At 43.7% G+C, this 18,402-nt stretch overlaps 1 protein-coding gene across 1 annotated transcript in view; it reads right to left on the bottom strand.

Moving 5' to 3' along the window:
• LOC146194974 (neprilysin-1-like) overlaps nt 1-16,254 on the bottom strand; it is a 61,356-nt gene extending 45,102 nt beyond the window's left edge. Inside the window, exons 1-5 of the mRNA XM_084596168.1 lie at nt 16,188-16,254; nt 11,791-11,990; nt 10,411-10,578; nt 4,687-4,770; nt 1,107-1,234 (exon numbers count right to left, since the gene is read on the bottom strand). Coding sequence (XP_084452294.1) covers nt 1,107-1,234; nt 4,687-4,770; nt 10,411-10,578; nt 11,791-11,990; nt 16,188-16,239 — 632 coding nt within the window. The 5' untranslated portion in view covers nt 16,240-16,254. The remainder of the gene's footprint in view (nt 1-1,106; nt 1,235-4,686; nt 4,771-10,410; nt 10,579-11,790; nt 11,991-16,187) is intronic.
• Nucleotides 16,255-18,402: the final 2,148 nt, after the last annotated feature.

The following is an 18,402-nucleotide window of genomic DNA, read 5'->3' as shown; positions in this document are numbered from 1 at the left end:
CGGAATATTGCTTCAGCGCGGCGAACACCAAGTTTTTGGAGCGCCTTGCGGAGCGGCGCTCGCAACCTAGAGTTTAGGTAGCATTCATAAACGGCCACGCCGCAGTGAATACCCAGCCAGGGAGAATATAAGAGGCTATGTCCTTAATTATCGTAGCTACAGCAGTAGTAGTACAGTATTAGTAGCCTATTGCACTGGATATATGCATAGGATGGTTCACAGAGAGTCCGGATGGCGCGACACAGCGTATGGCGACTGATGCTAAACTCGATACTAACAAATCTCTATCCGCAAACTGACTAGTAGACGTCCCATAACTGCCAACAGTTCTTAAAAGGTGCCTTCGTTATGAGCCACGTTGCAGGTACGGATTAGCATACGACAATTCCGGGCATTGCACTCTGACAATCCCATTCAACTAAACGGCATATTTTGATAACGTTGACAGTGCTTCAGCCAGAAAGTCCGAATGACACTTTCCTTTACCATTATTTATTTCGTGACAGTAGCGACAAATGGTTCAAGCGGCGCCTATACTTAAACAATTATGTTTCCTGGCTCATTCATGTCTTAATTCCCAGAGTTCAGAGTTAATATCAAGGCTTAAATTACCAAGTAAGTTTAAGGTATTTAAAGTTAGTTAAAATTTTTAGTGCCTTAATTATCAAGTACCAAACTTTGTAGCAAAATTGCTCGATGTCTGTGGGAGGCATGGGTGTGTAGCAATTCGATGAGACGATTGCTTTCTTTGGTCTGCGAGGAAACTAAAGTGATATAATGATTTATTTTCAGTTCGTAACATTCATTTTGCATTTTTAGAGGCATCACTTTTTATTTTATTCGGCGTGGAAGAAGCGGCATTTGAGCATATCTGACGTCTGAGCTACGGCAGAATATTTCCCGCAACTAACCACAAGAAACAGCTGGATTCCTTGTAACATTGATAATCATATATGTGCCAAATATAAGCTGAAGTACAGAATTCGCTTTACACTTTGTATCAAATATACCAGTACTTGGCTTAATGAAAAGCGCTGACACTTCAGCCGAAGGAACCTTAAAAACATGGCCCATTCCCGCATGACAACACAAAAAGATTCTGTCACCTTGATACCGTGTTGAGTATACGTGACATGTGGCCAACGTAGAATGGAGTCTTCACCCGTACGTAATCTTTGTCGTGAACTCTGACTATTCCTTGGAACACAGTGTTAATAAACTTGGCCCAGTGCCACTGGAAATGGTAAAAAAAATAGCGCAAATGAAGTGCTGAATTCATTATTCTCCTGATTTAAGCCCCACATAGCTTCACAAACCAGCAAAAGAACACAGTATTTCTATTACAGTGTACATAGAGTTATGCAAAGAAAGAAAGGTCCCCCCTCCCCACATAACTTAAAAGAAAAAAATTCATTGCATGTGGCCTTGATATTGTTAACGTTTATTTATGGTATATATTAACTAATATTTAGCAAGCTGGCTTTGAAGTTTACGGGACGCATACAAGTTCGGAGGAAAGTGAACGAAGCACGCCGATGCGTGCGTACTATTTTCACGCGTTGCCTAATTGAAACTCGCAGCTATGGTACGTGCAGGCTGGTATGCGGCGCTGTTTCGCTTTCTCAAGGATAAACAAGTTTATTGCTTCCGATAGTGAAAACATGAACGCTATTAGAACAGATCAGCATTCTCCGTTTATGTCCCCAATTTTTCATGCTCTGCAGTGTGGGTAGCTTATTTAAAAGTTTATTTCATTATATTTCTCTGTCCAGCAGCTACTCCTTTTTTAAGCAATAAGAGCACTAAACACTCACACTTGCTGTTGGCCATTCCGGACTGTTATGCCTACCACACTTCCGATCTTCATTCAACTGGACCCGAATTGAGGCTTTAAAACAAGGATTGAAGCATCTGGTGATAATAATAATAATTGGTTCACAGGAAGGGAAAGGCGCGGTAACTCGCACTTGTTTCTGTGAACACCTGAACCGCGCCGTAAGGGAAGGGAGGAAGGTGGGAGTGAAAGTGGAAAGAGAGAAAGAGGGCTATGGAGTAATTTCGACCACCTGGGGATCTTTAACGTGCGCTGACATCGCACAGCACACGGACGCCACTTCGTTTCACCTCTATCACGGTGTAAGAGTGGTCGGGATCTAACCCGGGTACTGCGGCACAGTAGTCGGGCGTCTCATCACTGCACCACCGTGGCGGGGCGCATCCGGTGATACACGGCCGCTTCAAGTAACGATTGCGAAACTTGTTCTTCAGGTGAAGGTGAGGGTGACGATACCTGCTCTCAAATGTCCTTCAAAGCACAAGAGCATTTGAAGAAGCGTCCTTAAGAAACGCGGGCTCGAGCTCCATTGCACTCGAGTGTTACCGTGTGACAAGTTTTTATATTATTTTATTTTTTCTTATTTATTCAAGACAATAACACAGAACTATTGTCTTAGGGGGATGTGACTAAAGGCATGGAAAAAACTGCCTGACGAGGTCACGCCTCCCTGAGGCAAGCAGCGGTCGACACTCAAGCACAGGTCAAAGACAGATAAAATTTGTTCTTTTACAGGACAGAAGTTTCTACACGCACACAAATGTTGAGTAAACAAGTTTACAGCCAACCAACATGTATATGAAAATACACTAAAGGAAAAACATACATATATAAAGTAGGAAAAAAAATATTTACGGCACATTGAGAGCAGATTTGTCACTTATAAAACGGTGTTATTCCTTTATGAACAATGATTTCACCTTTTTCTTTATTTTTTTAGTGAACGGGAGTCGGTTAATAGATCCAGAATGATTGGATAGCAGGTAAATAAATCCGGTATCTAGTAGCTTAATCTTTGATATCCGTAGTTGGTTCGCGCTCGGGGCTTTACTATAAGACTTTTTCTTAAATCTGCATTGCGTTTAATGCAGATCGAGGTCAGTGAGGATCGAAAGCGTTAGGGCTACCGAGGTACTGCATTGCTTTTACAAAGACTTCACGAAAGCTAGCTTACAAGTTACTTGCGTCTGCTATACAGGGAAAGACAACTGTCACTAAAACCGAAGAGAGCGTATACAGGAAACGTGTCAGTTTCATCATATGTGCGTTGGAGAATGGAACTCGGGTGGTGTGAAAAGTTAACACACTAAATTTAGTTTATTAGGAAAGTGAAGAATAAGTGCCTAGAAGATGCCGGAAAAAATTTGTACTCGCGATTTTCGCAAGTTGCATACGGTGTTCTACCGAAGGAAATACTACGGTGGCTGCGCAATATTTCTCTTTCAAGCATGTGCGCGCTGAATTCAACCTATTACTGAGTTTTTACCAGCGCCATTTGTGATCATAGCGGCGGAGACGTAGTAAGGTCCGTTCTTGCTCTACTTGACAAAAAGTTCGCACGTCCGCTCTAAGGTTGCAGGAGCGCAGGGAAACACTGTTAAGATCGTGTTATATTGAAGATAAATGCTCCCATAACAAGCTTATTAATAGCGTTCCACCATATTAGCTCCGATAATAGAGAAATACAGGCGTAATGCGGGCGCCATGGGTTTGGAAATCACAAATTGAATAAGGTTGTATTACTTCGAGTTTTGTAAACCTAACCTTCAGGTAATACACAACTGAATTAATTTCTCATTGATGAACAACGCAACAAAATAAATTTTATTTTCTGATGCGGTGCTCGGCTTGAGTGTCTCTTAGCTCTCTTCATTTGTGTGTTATAACGAGCCGGCTCCGTTCACTCTGTGTCGGCAGTCTCATGCTAACGCTTATCTGTCGAGAGATCTACTCAGATAACGCAGCCGAACGCTACGCAGCCTCTGCTTTCTCATCAGACTAAGAAAATGACGCCACACTCAGGAGCACCCGCACGCCATAGCGTAGAGCGGCTATCTACGGTACATGTACTTTCTATTGCCCCGCGATTCATTTTGAGTCCCAGATGAATAGTTGTTGATTTCGATAGGCCTTTGAAGATCTCACTACATTTAATTGCTTTTTCGGCAAGTGGCTTTACATTTGCTGATACAGGGAAGCAACGTACAGAGAAAAGCAACGCTATATATATATACACAACGAAAGAAAATATGACAGTCTACATCAGAAGGCGCTTTTCATTACAACATTTCTAGCAAGGAACTTCTCAAAAGTTCAGAGCTGAGCAGTGAGACGAGAAGTGGTACATGATGCCACTATGATTTGCTTTGCTTGTTCCTATTTCAAAGCAGGTGACAGCGGATACTCAACGAGACACCGGATCTTTCATTAGTTGTTTAGGTTCAAGGGCGCGATGGCATGTTATCTATATAACACGCAAACATTAAGACTTCATTTAGGTATCTTATTAAAAATGTTTATGGCGTTGTTTTGTATCTGGAATATTTTAATGCATGCGGCCAGCATACTTCTTTCTTGTTCGTTGGAACGATGGCGCAACGTTTTAGTCACGTGATCACACCATGGTTCCGCAAACTTGAGCAGCGTGACCAAAGTTTCTGATATCGTCTCCACAATGAGGATCAATTGTATGACAGAAATGATAGCCAGCCTTAGTATATGTTAATGTGAGTGCTCAGCCGTTGAACTACATTTACTCTTTCAGACGGCACAAAAACATTTCAACACAGTTCTCGGTAAAAGCAAAAAACGCAACAGAATCACTATTCTGTCAATGAGGTTGACACACTTACTCTGGTTTTTCCTTGAAGGCTGTCCAATCGTTCCCGAAGAAAATGGGAGCCAATCTTGATGCGTTCTTTCATAGTTTTCGTTGACTGGAAATTAAAAGAAAAAAAAATACTATGAAACCACTTACGCCCAGACTGTAAGGGTACGAAACGACAGTGTAGGTGGCCAACCAGCAAATATAGCCTGGCTTTAACTAAGCCGCATGAAAATGACTTTGTAGCGTAAGTTTAGAGTGCCTGATTAGGCGTACAAGAACATTGAACGAACGTTTATTCTTATTTTACCTCAAAAGACTGATCCGAGTTGGCAACCCCTCTCAACTGTCTTATACTATGTGATGTAAAATCTCTCAATCCATTGAAGAATCAATGCGCGGCCATGTCAGCTAGCAGCTTCGAGTGCCATGCTCGCGATGTTTCGCTCACAACGTCGACAACGTACATGCCGCAGTTGCTTGGAAATGTGGCCTTTAAAGCGAGCGCTAAGTAGCTGGCAGCCATATTGTGATGCAATTGGCATACAATAATAGCTAAGCTGCCACCCTTCGAAATTCTTTGTGCTCTATTCACTTTGTTCCTCTAGTCGTCAATTTTAAATATATCTGTTTTCATTCAGCTTCAAGTGAACATATATTGGAGAAGTGCCATTTTATTTCTACATTCGTACTGATAATAGTCAATGTTTCCTTCATAATCCGCTGCAGCATACAGTGCCTTACGGGAAAGTTCACATCTGAAAACTTTGCACCGTAATGTTGCCGAGTTCAAAAATTGCAGTCAAGGTTACCCTGACCTGAAACCGTATTCACATCAGTAATGATGCTTTACTCCTTAACGGCCCTTAAAATATTGTAAATGTTGCTGCAACTGAACTAAATCTTTATCGGTCATTGTGCTGGGAGCCCCTCCATGCGTATTGCGTGCCGCAGCAAGCAGGAGTCACGCGTGTTTACTGTGTGTCATGTATCATGAGAGGAACGAATAAACGAGGGAGTCTTCTTTCCTCGCTGGCTGGGAGCATACGCGTTTCTGGCCGCTCCACGGAGCACTGGATGTACGCCCTCAAGTGGTCTCGCGAGGCAGACGCCTCAGCGGGCCGCGGCGCCGCGAATACTACATGGTGTCAGAAGTGGGATCGTGGGGTCCGGACGGTTTTTTAGCCGAGCGACGCGTGAAAATGGCAGAAAAGACTACACGGGCGTTGCCTGCAAAAGCCGCCATGCCGGACGACGAAACAGCTCCACAGTGCAGTCGCAGGGCTTCAACTGCCACCAAAGCTCGACAAATACAACGTGTTACGTAGTGAGTCCACCCAGGGACGCACTCCTCGGCTTACCAGCACTCGAAGCACCTGGGGTAGTTCAGGTCGCGGAGTCTGATAGCTCTGAGAGAGAGTACTAGAGGTAATTTATCATAAAGCATTTGCTTGCTTAAGAATAATGCCAGGAGAATACAAAACTCGTCTTCGAACAGACGCTGTTTCTCATGCTATATGTTCTACACGTAAGGTCCCCATACTACAAAGGGAACCACTGAAGAGCGAAATAGAAAGAGTGGAGCGGATGGGCGTCATTAGAAAAGTAATGGCGCAGGAATGCACAGGAATTGCCCAGTCGTGAAACCATTGCGAGACGTTAAAGTGTGTGTGGATCTCATGAAATTGAATAAGCAGTGTGCTTCGGGAGCGCATCACGCTACCGACAGTTGATCAGGCTCTTGGGTCACTTTCAGGAGCAAAATGGCTCTTAATGTTCGATGCCAAGTCTGGATTTCACCAGGTTCGACTAAGCAGGGACTCGAGAGAGTTGACAGCATTCATAACGCCTTTTAGTAGATACTGTTTTACCAGGCTTCCATTCGGAATCATTTCCGCTTCGGAATATTTCCAGACGAGAAAGTCAGAAATTCTTTGTGACTTTCCCGGTGTTGTCAGCTTCATGGATTATATCTTTGATGTTCGGCGGCAGCAAAAAAAGACCACAACAAAAGACTGACAGCCGTAATGAGACGTCTACAGGACGAAAATGTAACTTTGCACAAACACAAATGCAGTTTGGAGTAAAACACGTACGGTTTCTCGGCCGTATTCTGAGCGAAATGGGCATACAGCTGCACCCGGAGAAGGTGGAAGCAGTAAAACATCTAAAGCCACATAAGAGCATGGCTGAACTGAGAAGTCTGCTAGGCATGGCCAACCATTTGGCCCATTTTTTGCATAATCTGGCTCAGACTGCCGCACCACTGCGCTGTCTTTTGTGTGAATAAAATGAATGGCTTTGGAGGTGTGATCATGAAAATGCTTTCAAAAAGCTAAAAGCGCTCATATGCTCTTCGCACTGCATGACAATGTATGATCCCAAAATAAAAACGATTCTTCCGGCGGATGCATCCTCATACGGCTTGGGAGCTGTCCTTTCCAAACGCAAACAGACCAGCAACGACGACCAATTGCCTATGCGTCTCGTTCCCTCACCAAAGCCAAGCAGCGCTATTCCCAGATCGAAAAAGAAGCGTTAGCATTACTGTGGGCTGCCGAGAGGTTTGATGAGCACATACGCAAACTATAGTGACTTTTGAAACTGATGACCAACCTTTGATTTCGTTACTGGGAAAGGGTGTAATTGATGCCATGCCACCGAGATTGCAGTGTTTTCTACTCCGTTTGATGCGCTATCAGTACAGGGGTGTATGTACCGGGGAAAGCGCTATAATGACCGCTGACATTCTGTCACGAGCTGCTGTGTTTTTGAAACATGATAGAATCTGCTTGACCGTATCTGAAGTCACATGATTTCTAAAGCATGCCTAATGGGCTTGGAAGCCAGGAACTACCTGCTTGCAAGAGTGACAGAATGTCAAGCACGGGTCGGAGTTTGTAGAGCGCTACGGATAGTGTAAAGATAAGTAGCCTAGAAAACAAAACATTCCCTGCTTTTTTGCACCGTACTGACAAGATAGAGCGCTTATTACACTTGTGGAGGAGTTTTTGATAGAAAGAGCTAGGCTTCTCGTGCCTCACTAACTAAGATATGAAGTGTTCCGGAAACTGCTTGACGGTCACCAGGGCATTTCGCGATGCCGCGAAATAGCTAAAATTTCAGTGTGGTGGCCTAGACTAAGTGCTCAGTTAGCACACGTGGTTAAAAATTGCAAAATATGTTCTCAACATGTAGAGAACGCTACAGAACCGAGGATCGCTTCTGAAACACCTTGTTTTCCTTGGGACAAGGTTGGGGCTCACTTATGCGTGATTGAGAAACGCTCAAACCTAGTGGTCGTCGATTACTTATCGCGATACCCTGAAGGAGCATTCCTCTCGTCAACAAATGCCACTGCTGTGATTGAACGGCTGAAAAGCATCTTCGCGCGTCAATGCATCTCCGGGCGTGTTGTCACGAATAATGGCCCACAGTTCGCATGCACAAAGCTCGAGAATATCGCAAATATGCATGGTTTCCGATATGCGACTGTGAGTCCGTGGCATCCTCAAGGCAACGGAGAGGTCGAAAGGATGGCGCAGACAGTTAAGCACCTTGTGCAAAAATCCGAAGACCTATACTTGGCTCTTCTAGCCTACAGAGCAACGCCAGGAATACTTGGGCTCAGTCCGATGAAATTCTTATGGCCAGATGCCTGTGGACCTGAGTGCCCATGCTGCGAAGCTCTGGATATGAAATTCAGATACGCATAAGGGCAAAATACCATTCTAAATGAGAACAACAGACGCGGTACTTTACCTAACGCCACAGAGCTAAAGATCTCCCACAATTGAAGCCTGGCGATCTAGTTGCAGTAACAGACCTTAACGTAAAGGCTAAAGTGGAGAGGCCAGCACCAAATCCAGTATCCTACTTGGTCGAAACGGAGGGTGGGATCATAATCCGGCGAAGTCGAAGGAATCTCAGACATCGACTTCGGCTTGTATGAATTTCCCGTCAGCGAAAATGAATCCAATCCCGCCGAGTCGGTTTCTCGTAGTGAGAGCTCTTCCGCAGAGACTGCAGGAGAGAACACGGAAACGCAGATGCCCCGGAGTCAGACCTTGACAAGGTTCGGAAGACTAACGAGAAAGTCAGTAAGGTTTGGCATCAATGAGGAAAGGTGAATTTTTCTGTTATTCTGTGGTTGACAGAGTTGTACCGCGAAATGCTTGCGCTGTTTTCTCGTCCTAGACGCTGGAAAAGTGGGGATGTGCCGAGAGCCCCTCCATGCAGACTGCGTGCCGCACCCAGCAGTAGTCAGGTGTGTTTGCTGTTCGTGCCATGTATCCCGAGAGATGAATGCGGACAGAAATCTGTGAACATAGCGAACATAGCTTTCGCATGAATAAACGGGGGAGTCTTCTTTCCTCGCTCGCCGAGACCATACGTGTTTCTGGCCGCTCCGGCGTGTTTCTGGCGTGCTCCAGGGAGCACCGGATGTACGCCGTCGAGTGGTCTCACAGGACAGGCGCCTGAACGGCGCCTCGAACACTACAATCATCATCTGTACGAGAACGCCGCTTCTTTTTGATAATGCAAAGCGTAACATTTTAGCATCACTGGATTGAGAAGGCCAGGTTTGAAATAATAAGCAAAGCAATCTCTCTTAGAAAACAAAAACGGCCCACGCACCAAACGTCTTACTTTATGGAGCATCACACATTTCTGATGGCGTAACAAGAAACTTCGCATCAGCCTCCTGGCCGCTAGTATAAATAGGCCAATCATCTGATAGTGCGAAAACACTCACAATAATTTTGAAAGAAAGCGATGACAGAACGCCACGGAAGGAATTCCCACCACCGTATTTAAAAGCTCGAGCAGTTGAAGTGGTCTTGTGAAAATTGTTTCTAATATTCAAGAGAACAAGCAGTCAAGGTGCATTTTAATACTCTTGTATACTTTAATTAACTTAGAGAAAGTACTTCCACGAAATTAAATAAGAAATGCTTCTTTATGTAGGCAATCTATTAAACTAGATAAGGGAGATACTATTTTCTCGAAGGTCTACACACTGATTAAAGAACTTATCATGAATTGGTTACAAATAAGAATAAATTTTGCGCCTGACAGGGAGGAACGATAACAAGAGAATGACCAGTGTTATGTGTCGTGCTTTCTTATCGGTGGCTCAATGTCCGGCAGGCTTCGTGCCTGCATTCTAGCATCTTATATTCAACACCTCCGGAAGGCTCTATAGGAATTATTGGTTACATCAGAAGATACGTCGTGCTCAAAGCCAGAATATCAAGCACCAGGAAAAAACAAATGGCCGAACTTACGATGCAGAATACTGAACCGTAATAAATGCACAGAACGCTTGTTTCTATAAGGTAGGCGCAGAAAATTGTGAACCAATGAACCAAGAGCGGTCAAGCAGTCAACAACACTAGGCTCAAAACAAATTGTTATGGTGATTGAAGTACTTTCCACTATGAAATAAGAACAGTTGTAAAAATGGGCAGATTGTATTAATAAGCCGACGTAATGTTTTCAGTCACTCGCGCTTCTATTACTGGTTTGGTTTGGTATTACTATCTATCTACTACTACTATCTATTACTTCTATTACTATCAATAGATTAGAAAAGTTGCTGTGGATGGAAGTCTTGGTGTACTTTACTGACATTGCGCTATAATAAATGTCCGCCGTAGAGAAAGAGGTCATGACCTCGTTAAGCACTTCGCAGCGAGGTGTACGAGTATTGCACTCACAAGAATAATAAAGAAGCATAGAGACAACATACCCTGGCGATGCGATGCACGAGGTTCATAACGTCCCCGGCAAGTCCGTCCAGCTGCTCGTTCGGCTTTACGAGGGACATAGCCTGCTTGACGATGTTACGATATGCCTCGAGGTTTCTCGCGTTCCCCAGCAGGTGGCCCCGGCGTATGGAGAGCACGGGCTGGTCTACCTACGAGCACAAGAGATGAGGAGACGCATATCAAGCGCAAATGCGATGCTTCATAGAGGGCGAAAAAGCGAATGTGGCCCCGAATAGAAGCAAGGTAGGAAACGGGGTAGGGGAACAACATGTCTCGACCGAGAAAAGTGCGATCAATAAAAATTTTGAAGAACTGAGCAGTTACCAATGGTGAACATTTACTTCACACTAAGTTCCAAATTTTCCTTTTCTCTCCCTACCCTTTCCCGAAGCAATGTGACACTATGTCCCTGAAATGGCCACCCAACAAGAAAATCAGTTACGATGGTTTATAGTATTGCACTCAGAAAAACACAGCGAGCGTCATAAACCCACTCTGGCTACAATATTTGGTTTATGAGGATTAACGTCTGAAAGCAACTCAGGCTAATAGAGACGCCGAACTGGAGTGCTCCGGAAATGTCTGAGTTCTTAAACGTGCTCTGGCATCGCACATCGCTTTCCCTCCGCTTTTCGCCTCCATTGAAAAGCGGCCACCGTGACCGGAATTTGATCCTACATCCTTGGGCACAGTAGTCGAGCATCATTACCACAGCACCATTGCGGCGGGGCGCATAGATAAAAGCTCGAAGCAAATAAATGCACTGCGCATATATTTTTGCTGGCTTAGAATATTATTTCATAAAGTCAACAGACTGATTTCAAGAGAGAAATCTGCATAGGCAAACAAAATGGATCCGATCGGCTGGGAAATGCAGCCGTTATTTCTTGGTCTTGTGGGCAAGCAGGCATAATTTTATTTCTATTTGAAACAATCTATACATGAAATGTCTTCCCGCTCACACGATGGCTTTAAAAGTAATGTCTTTAAGGCTTCACCAGTGTGGCATTACCCTGGTTACAACGCAGTCGAAAATTCAATACCTTTTATCAGACATAGAATGACAACTTTGCGCTTGGTATGCTCCTTGTACTTTGCTCTTTTTTCGCAGATTAGAGGAAGAATAGACAGCCCCCATTTACTAAACAATTAAGAAAATTATCCTACATGTTTATATGCTCCCGAGTATTGTATGGGATTTACAATGAGCAGACTAGAGAAAATCACAAGAAAAAAATTAGTAGGACGTCCCGAAGAAGTATGCTCAGAAAAATGTAAGCCATTGTTATGCTCAGTGAAGTCTTGAAAGTAGATTGCCCAATCCGCTGAAATGTTTATCTCTCGCTTGACCACCCCCTCACCGTAATGATGTTGCGAGAATTGTTCGCCAGGTCCGGCCCGTACGACACCGAGAAGACGGTCGACTCGCCAAGGTCCCTGGCAACGTTTCCGGCCACAGTCTCTACACCTGGCTCACTGGCTCGCACGCTTGGCCAGCTCCGCAGGCCGAGGTCGGCCAGAACTCGCTTCAATGGCTTCATTCCCACGTCGGCGATGGTTTCTGCGAGGCGCTCCCGTTGTAGAGCAGGACGCATGCAGCGAGATAAAGGAATGGCGGCCCTTTGGGATGATATACTACGGCTAATTTATGAACTGCATTTATGTAAGCCTTATCACCCTTGATGTTGTAATTGAACTCGCAATAGAAGAAATTAAAGAACGAAGTCTGGGCATCTGAATAGAAAATTCCTGCAGTCACAAACCGCCTAATTCGAGGTAGTCTTAAGACGTTATGAGTGACAAATTATTGAATGTTTTTAAACACTTTTCTAAAGCATGACTTCGAAAAAGGTTGGTTAGTTGGTTGGTTTGTGAGGTTTAACGTCCCAAAGCAACTGAGGCTATGAGAGACGCCGTAGTGGAGGACTCCGGAACTTTCTACAACCTGGGGTTCGTTAACGTGCACTGACATCGCACAGCACACGGGCGCCTTGCTTTTCGCCTCCATCGAAAAGCTGCCGCCGAGGCCGGGATTCGATCCCGCGCCCTTGGGAACAGTAGTCGAGCGCCGTAACCACTGCGCCATCCCGGCGGGGCTAAGGTAAATTATCTAACGTTAATATATTTGTGAGTAAACTGAAAAAACAATGCCGATTTTGTTAAGTTGAGGCAGTTTTTTTGACGAATAATTAACCCGCCATCTGATAAAAATGAACCAAGCAAACAAAATAAGTTCTTAAGCGAACCTCAATCAAACATGGTTACCGCCCCGCCACGGTGGCGCAGATAGGGCGCTCTACTACTGTGCCCAAGGATGCGGAATTAAATAGCGGCCTCGGCGCTTGCTTTTCGGGCAAAGGCGAAAAACAAAGCGCCCGTGTGCTGTGCAATGTCAGTGCAAGTTAAAGAACTCCAGGTGGCCAAAATTGCCGGAGCCATCCACTACGGCGTCTCTCATAGCCTGGGTTGCTTTGGGACGTTCAACCCCATAAACATAGCAAAACCAAATCTTACATATGCCGTTTTAATCTAAATACAGGGGTAAAAATTGAAGTACTTGCCCAAATTCGTCGCAGGCAGTTTGGCTCTCAATGTCTTGTTGAAAAAAAGTCATATGTGATACGCGCATGGCCATTTCTTAGTCTTGAAATGAAAACTCCATTGAAGCGACCAGAGCGACTAAAATACTTATATTGTTTCAACGTCACGTATGCATTTAAACGTTGGTTGGAATATTATTACTCTAGTCATGTGGTATAAGGTTCTGTGTTGGTCCTAATTATGATTGCTCAGAAATTAAACTAGAGGGGCTCTGTGATGGCTGGAAATTTAAATTGTGCTCAGAGGTGAAATATGCCTGGGGATTGGGAGAAAATACATGTGGGGGACTATGCTGCGATTTCAAGAATGCAGTTTATGACCAACGTGGAATGCACGCGCCTTTATTTTAACTGGTACTTATTTCTGCAAAAATTAAAATGACAGCCATCATACGATGAACGTTCATGCCCATGAAGAAATAGAACAATATTTTAGATGAATACTGATACTGATCACATCAAGTGTTTCACGCAACTTGGGCAAAAACCTAATAAGAACTGGTGTACTGCAGGTGGGTGAAATGAATGGCTATTTATCCTGTCACCCAACTTCGGCTACGTTTGGTTATGGCCAACGTAATGTTTTTCTTAACCCTGAATAACAATAAATATTTGAAATATTCACAGAACGTTCGGGTTCGTTTAGGATAGAGAATAATCCCTTATTTTTAAGCACATTTCTTATGTTGTTCGTTTTCTCGGTGTTTAGAGAAAGGTGGCAGGAAACGACAAAAAACTACGACGATGTTCTTGCTCTGTAAAAAATCAGTGCTCACCACTGCGTTTTCAACGAAAATAAGGCCTGTATGCTGATAGTGTCGAAGTGTACAGCCCAAGCAGGTGTCTGCATTCGTCTCAAAGTGCGCTGAAAATTTGCCCGGTCTCATACAAAGTGCGCGCCTACTTCTCCACTAAGTGATGGCACTAAAGATGGTCGCCAAAAGCCAGTTCAAACGAATATCTTATTCAACTGTCGTAGGTAGAAAAAGAAAACAAGAATGAAAAGGGGAAACTACATGTAGTTCAGGATAAGCTCCGTTTTATTTTTCTCGGGTCACTGTCGATCAAGCGCTGCTCTTTTTCTTCAAAGCGTAACTGGGCGCATGAAATGGCACCGCGTGAGCACCGACATTTTGTTTTCCCTATTTTAATTAAATGCTTAAATAAGACCATGAAACTGATTCAGCTCATGTAAAAGGCCCTATATGCCGAAATCAAAACAAAAAAGAGAAAGAAACGCTCAAAAACGTGACACCAATTGTGCGAAATATTCAGCATTATTCTTTGGTATCGAGAAATACGCTGCAGAAAAAATACTCCGAATAGTATTACAGGGCGCCACAAAATATATGCTAAGTTACGCGCATGTGGGGCCTACCAAAAAGTATCTTAATATAAAGAATATCGCAGCTACACTATACAATTTCAAGCTTTAAGCATATGGGAATAGAAGTTCGGCTATTCTTAACTATTCCCAATGTCACAAATTACACGTACAGATTGGCGTGTTCGCTATGAGTTGCACGCGGTAGCCATGCCTTTCACTCGCACCATTTATTTGCAATACACGACGGAAAACATCGACCTATACAGCGCAAGAACACATTTTAGACAACGATCACACGTAACCCCGTCAACGGGAATCTCAATGTTTCTCCTCTCCTCAACACAACATGCAACTCAACATCCGTAATACGTTGTTCTCGCTAAGAAAATTCGCGCTAGTTTTTTTTAATCGAAAAACATGCAGATTACAGAATTCCACCTAATCAACTACAAACATAAAATGTTGACCTGGCACTACATGACTGAAGTTCTCGATTGGCGTCCATTATTTTCATGATAAGACTCTACCTAGGCCCAGTTAAAGAAAGGCCTAGAGAATATGCTCGAGGCTTAAGCGGGCACAGCTTCACAGCGAAGAGGTGCTTCCGCGCGATGCGAGGGGGAGCATCCGAAAGCCGGAAGTGAGAGCAATTCGCTTCCGTGTAAACAACGACGCTTTTTGGGAACGGCTAGACACACGCGATGTCCTCAGCTCTGACATCGTCAAGTTTGCATACAATGAGGGTAATGCCTAGCGAGATAGAGGTTAAGGCGAGGTGTACGCTTCGCGTAGCGGTCGCCATATGCGCCCAGCGATACTTCGACTGCAAAGCACGGCTTGTGTTAAGGAAAGCATCTGGTTTGAAATACATGCGGCTTGTGTTTGGACAAAACCCGCCAGAATTTGCATTCCACGAGAGATCAAACTGCCTAAATATTTAGGATTTCATACGTTCTCGATTGCATTGTATAGTATGCGCACAATGCTCAGTTGGCCTATAGGAAAATTTCCTTTGCGAGAATGTTAATATTCGGGAAGAAAAGAGAACAAGGCGGCTTTTCCGTGAATAGCTTTCTTTATTCACGACTTTTCAATAACTTCCAAATTCAGATAAACAGGCAATGCAAGTAGAGACAAAGTGCTTCGCACGGAAAAGCTGCTTCTGCCGTGAATTCTTTCATATTTATTTATTTAGAAATGTTACATTCTCAGAAAACTAATTTCAATATTGGCTCACTGAACAGTGTGCATATAAAACATAATGTATGCAAGGGAATTAAAAGGTGAAGTGTTTAGGCAGGTTGATCACTCGCAAAATCACCCATCTCAAACTTTTCAGTTCGCATGCCGCAACAGTGGCGCGTGAAAGCCGCTACATAGGTGAAAGACAAAGTTTGCGCGCGTAAGAACAGGGCTAGTGCATTGCTGGTGACTCATTATTTTCAGCACCGAATACCAATCGATACATTATAGGCTGATATTGCGTCCACTCGAATTCGCCCCGCTGAGGTTTATGGTGGACGGAAATATCGAACGTATTGGAGTATTTGTTTTTATCACGCACACATTTGATACGGCAAAACGAAATAATGTTTCATTCATTATTTACTTATATTTTAATTAATTAATTAATTCGTACAGATGTCGCACTTTGAAGAAAGACTGATTGATTGTTCCCGATGCACCACACACACAAAAAAGCCGGTTAAGTACGACCTACCTTTAGACGCAGGCTACGTTTTTCAGCCTTGGCTAAAGTAACGTGGAACCCCATAAATGTCACGGGGGTAGCGTGCCGGGAAACTTAATAGCTATTATTAGGTCTTCTCACCTTTCTGCTCACAACCACGGACGAAGTTGACGAATTTCTTCACGGCTGACATGTTGTAAGCTGCGTTGCCGTCTGCCTGCCCTGTTGTCTCCGCTGTAAATATACAAGACCAATATAGTCCCGTTATTTACAAGCGAATGAACGCGTACAAGACGCATTCGCATGATTCTACCTACATGAACTAAAGATGAAGCTTCACTACAAGGGACAGGCAGGATCAGTATTTTGTTGAATCCCTTTTGAATCCTCTTACTTCGCATTGTTTCTGATTCGGTCGTTCATCTTAATATTTATATCAGAGCTTGCCCCCCTAACAAGCTGCGGCTACAGAACTGCTCTTAAACGAGTAATATCTTTGATTGATACAAATGGAACGCGTACTTGTTAAGTGGATTACGTTCAGAGTACAGTGCTTGTCCTTTACATTATTTGGTACCCGTGCTGTTATATAGTAACAACAACGAATCCCTTCTCATATTCAGTCAAAATAACAATTTTGTTCCGATGCGTGAACTATTCTGAGAAATGTACGAAAATTCGTCGATATAAGTCTCGTCTACTCTAATGTTCGTGCACGGGCGAGAGTTTGTCTTTTCCACTTTTACGTCGCGCTCATTTATCTTCATCAGTGTGTTTTCGAGGAATATATCTTTTCCAGAATCTTATTATCGATATTTGGTTTGGCGCAGCCAGTACGCCGCATGGCATTGTTCAGCAACGCATGCAAACACATGTAGTGCGCCGATAAAAATGCTATGCACTCCCGTGAGAGGTGAAGCGTAACCAATGCTTGATCTTAGTTATTCGCGACCTTCTTGCTAATATAACTGGAAGTAAAATCGGTCTCCAACACGATATACGGTGAACAAACAGCAGTTTCTAGTTTTGCGAGGCTCCTGTCGGCTTAACATGTTCGGTTAGCGCCATTGTTGTAGCACGTCCTCGTTGTATTCGTTTGCTGTGTGCTCTGTGTGAGCGGGCTACAACTTTTTCAACGGCAGTAATACAGAGGACACCTCGCTTTAACCCTTCGTATGCGCATTTATCGAAGGGTGCCTGCCTTAAAGGGCCCTAAAGCAGCACCGGCGGGATAGGCAAATATGGAGAAGAAAAACAAGTGTAAACAGCCCGAGAGAATTGTCAAAGCTGAGAAGATCACATCGAACAGAGAAAGCGCAAAACGCCAAAAAAAAAAAACGTGGAACAGGCTTCCGCTTGTCTCTCTTCATCTTCGTCTGTTTGGTGTTGCCATACCGGATGCAATTCGACACGCATTGAAAATCGTGCTGAAGACGACAAAAAAGGCACCTAACACTCACAGGTTGGAATGAACCGAATGGTATAAAGGTTGCAAACACACTCTCTTCTATAAGAGACAAAGCCCGGTACCAAGAAAAAACAATGCGGGTATTAAACAAAGAATGCAGGAAAGAGCCTAACAAAAGAAACTTTATTCCCAATCTGTGCCTTAGATGACGGATGCAGCTGCGGAAGTTTGACACCGTCAAATATTTTTTTGGTAGCATTGCATCTATCTGCGTTTAGTAAGTGCGCTCTTATATTGCATCGGCCGCATATTATAAGCACTCGGCTTGTTCACTGATTTGGTTTCACGTGATGTAAATTCTAATGAAAGGAAATGAAGGCAGGAAAGGAACTGAAAAATCTGAGTTAAGCTAAAATCGTTTTTGGATGTGCTGTGACAGTATCATGGCCGTTTTAACCAAACCAAACAAAATTTAAACTTGGGGTTTTTGCGCAAGTATAAGCATTACGTCTTCATCGCCATAAATTTCTGTGTGCATGCGACTGATGAAATTAAATAAAAAGGAAGAAGTGAGACGAAGGTTTACAAATTACACCTCCTGTGCGCTCTTTATTCCGGGTTATGCACGAGCTCAAGAAATGCATTTTTAGTTTCAGAGATCTCTGATCTATTGACACAATAATATGTGCACTCCCGAGCTGCGTACATTCTCTGTCGTTATTAGCACTGCTGATCTCGTAGGCTGTCCATGCTGCATAAGCCGTACCCTTGAGGGATACTAATTTTAGGACTGAATTTAGTGACAGACAGTCTCTCACCCAACGCCTAAAAAATTTCCTAATTGAACCTGATAACTGAGTAGCAATGTGATAATAACGATAACTTTTTAACAAAAGAGATATGAAAATCGCCTGAATGGAACGCCTCGTTATTAGGAGGAAATTTAAT

The sequence above is a fragment of the Amblyomma maculatum genome, chromosome 3, assembly GCF_055883805.1.
Source record: "Amblyomma maculatum isolate TAMU_Amacu chromosome 3, ASM5588380v1, whole genome shotgun sequence".
Taxonomy (NCBI): domain Eukaryota; kingdom Metazoa; phylum Arthropoda; class Arachnida; order Ixodida; family Ixodidae; genus Amblyomma; species Amblyomma maculatum.
Note: the sequence above shows the minus strand (reverse complement) of the source record. Positions and strands in the feature narration are given on the sequence as shown.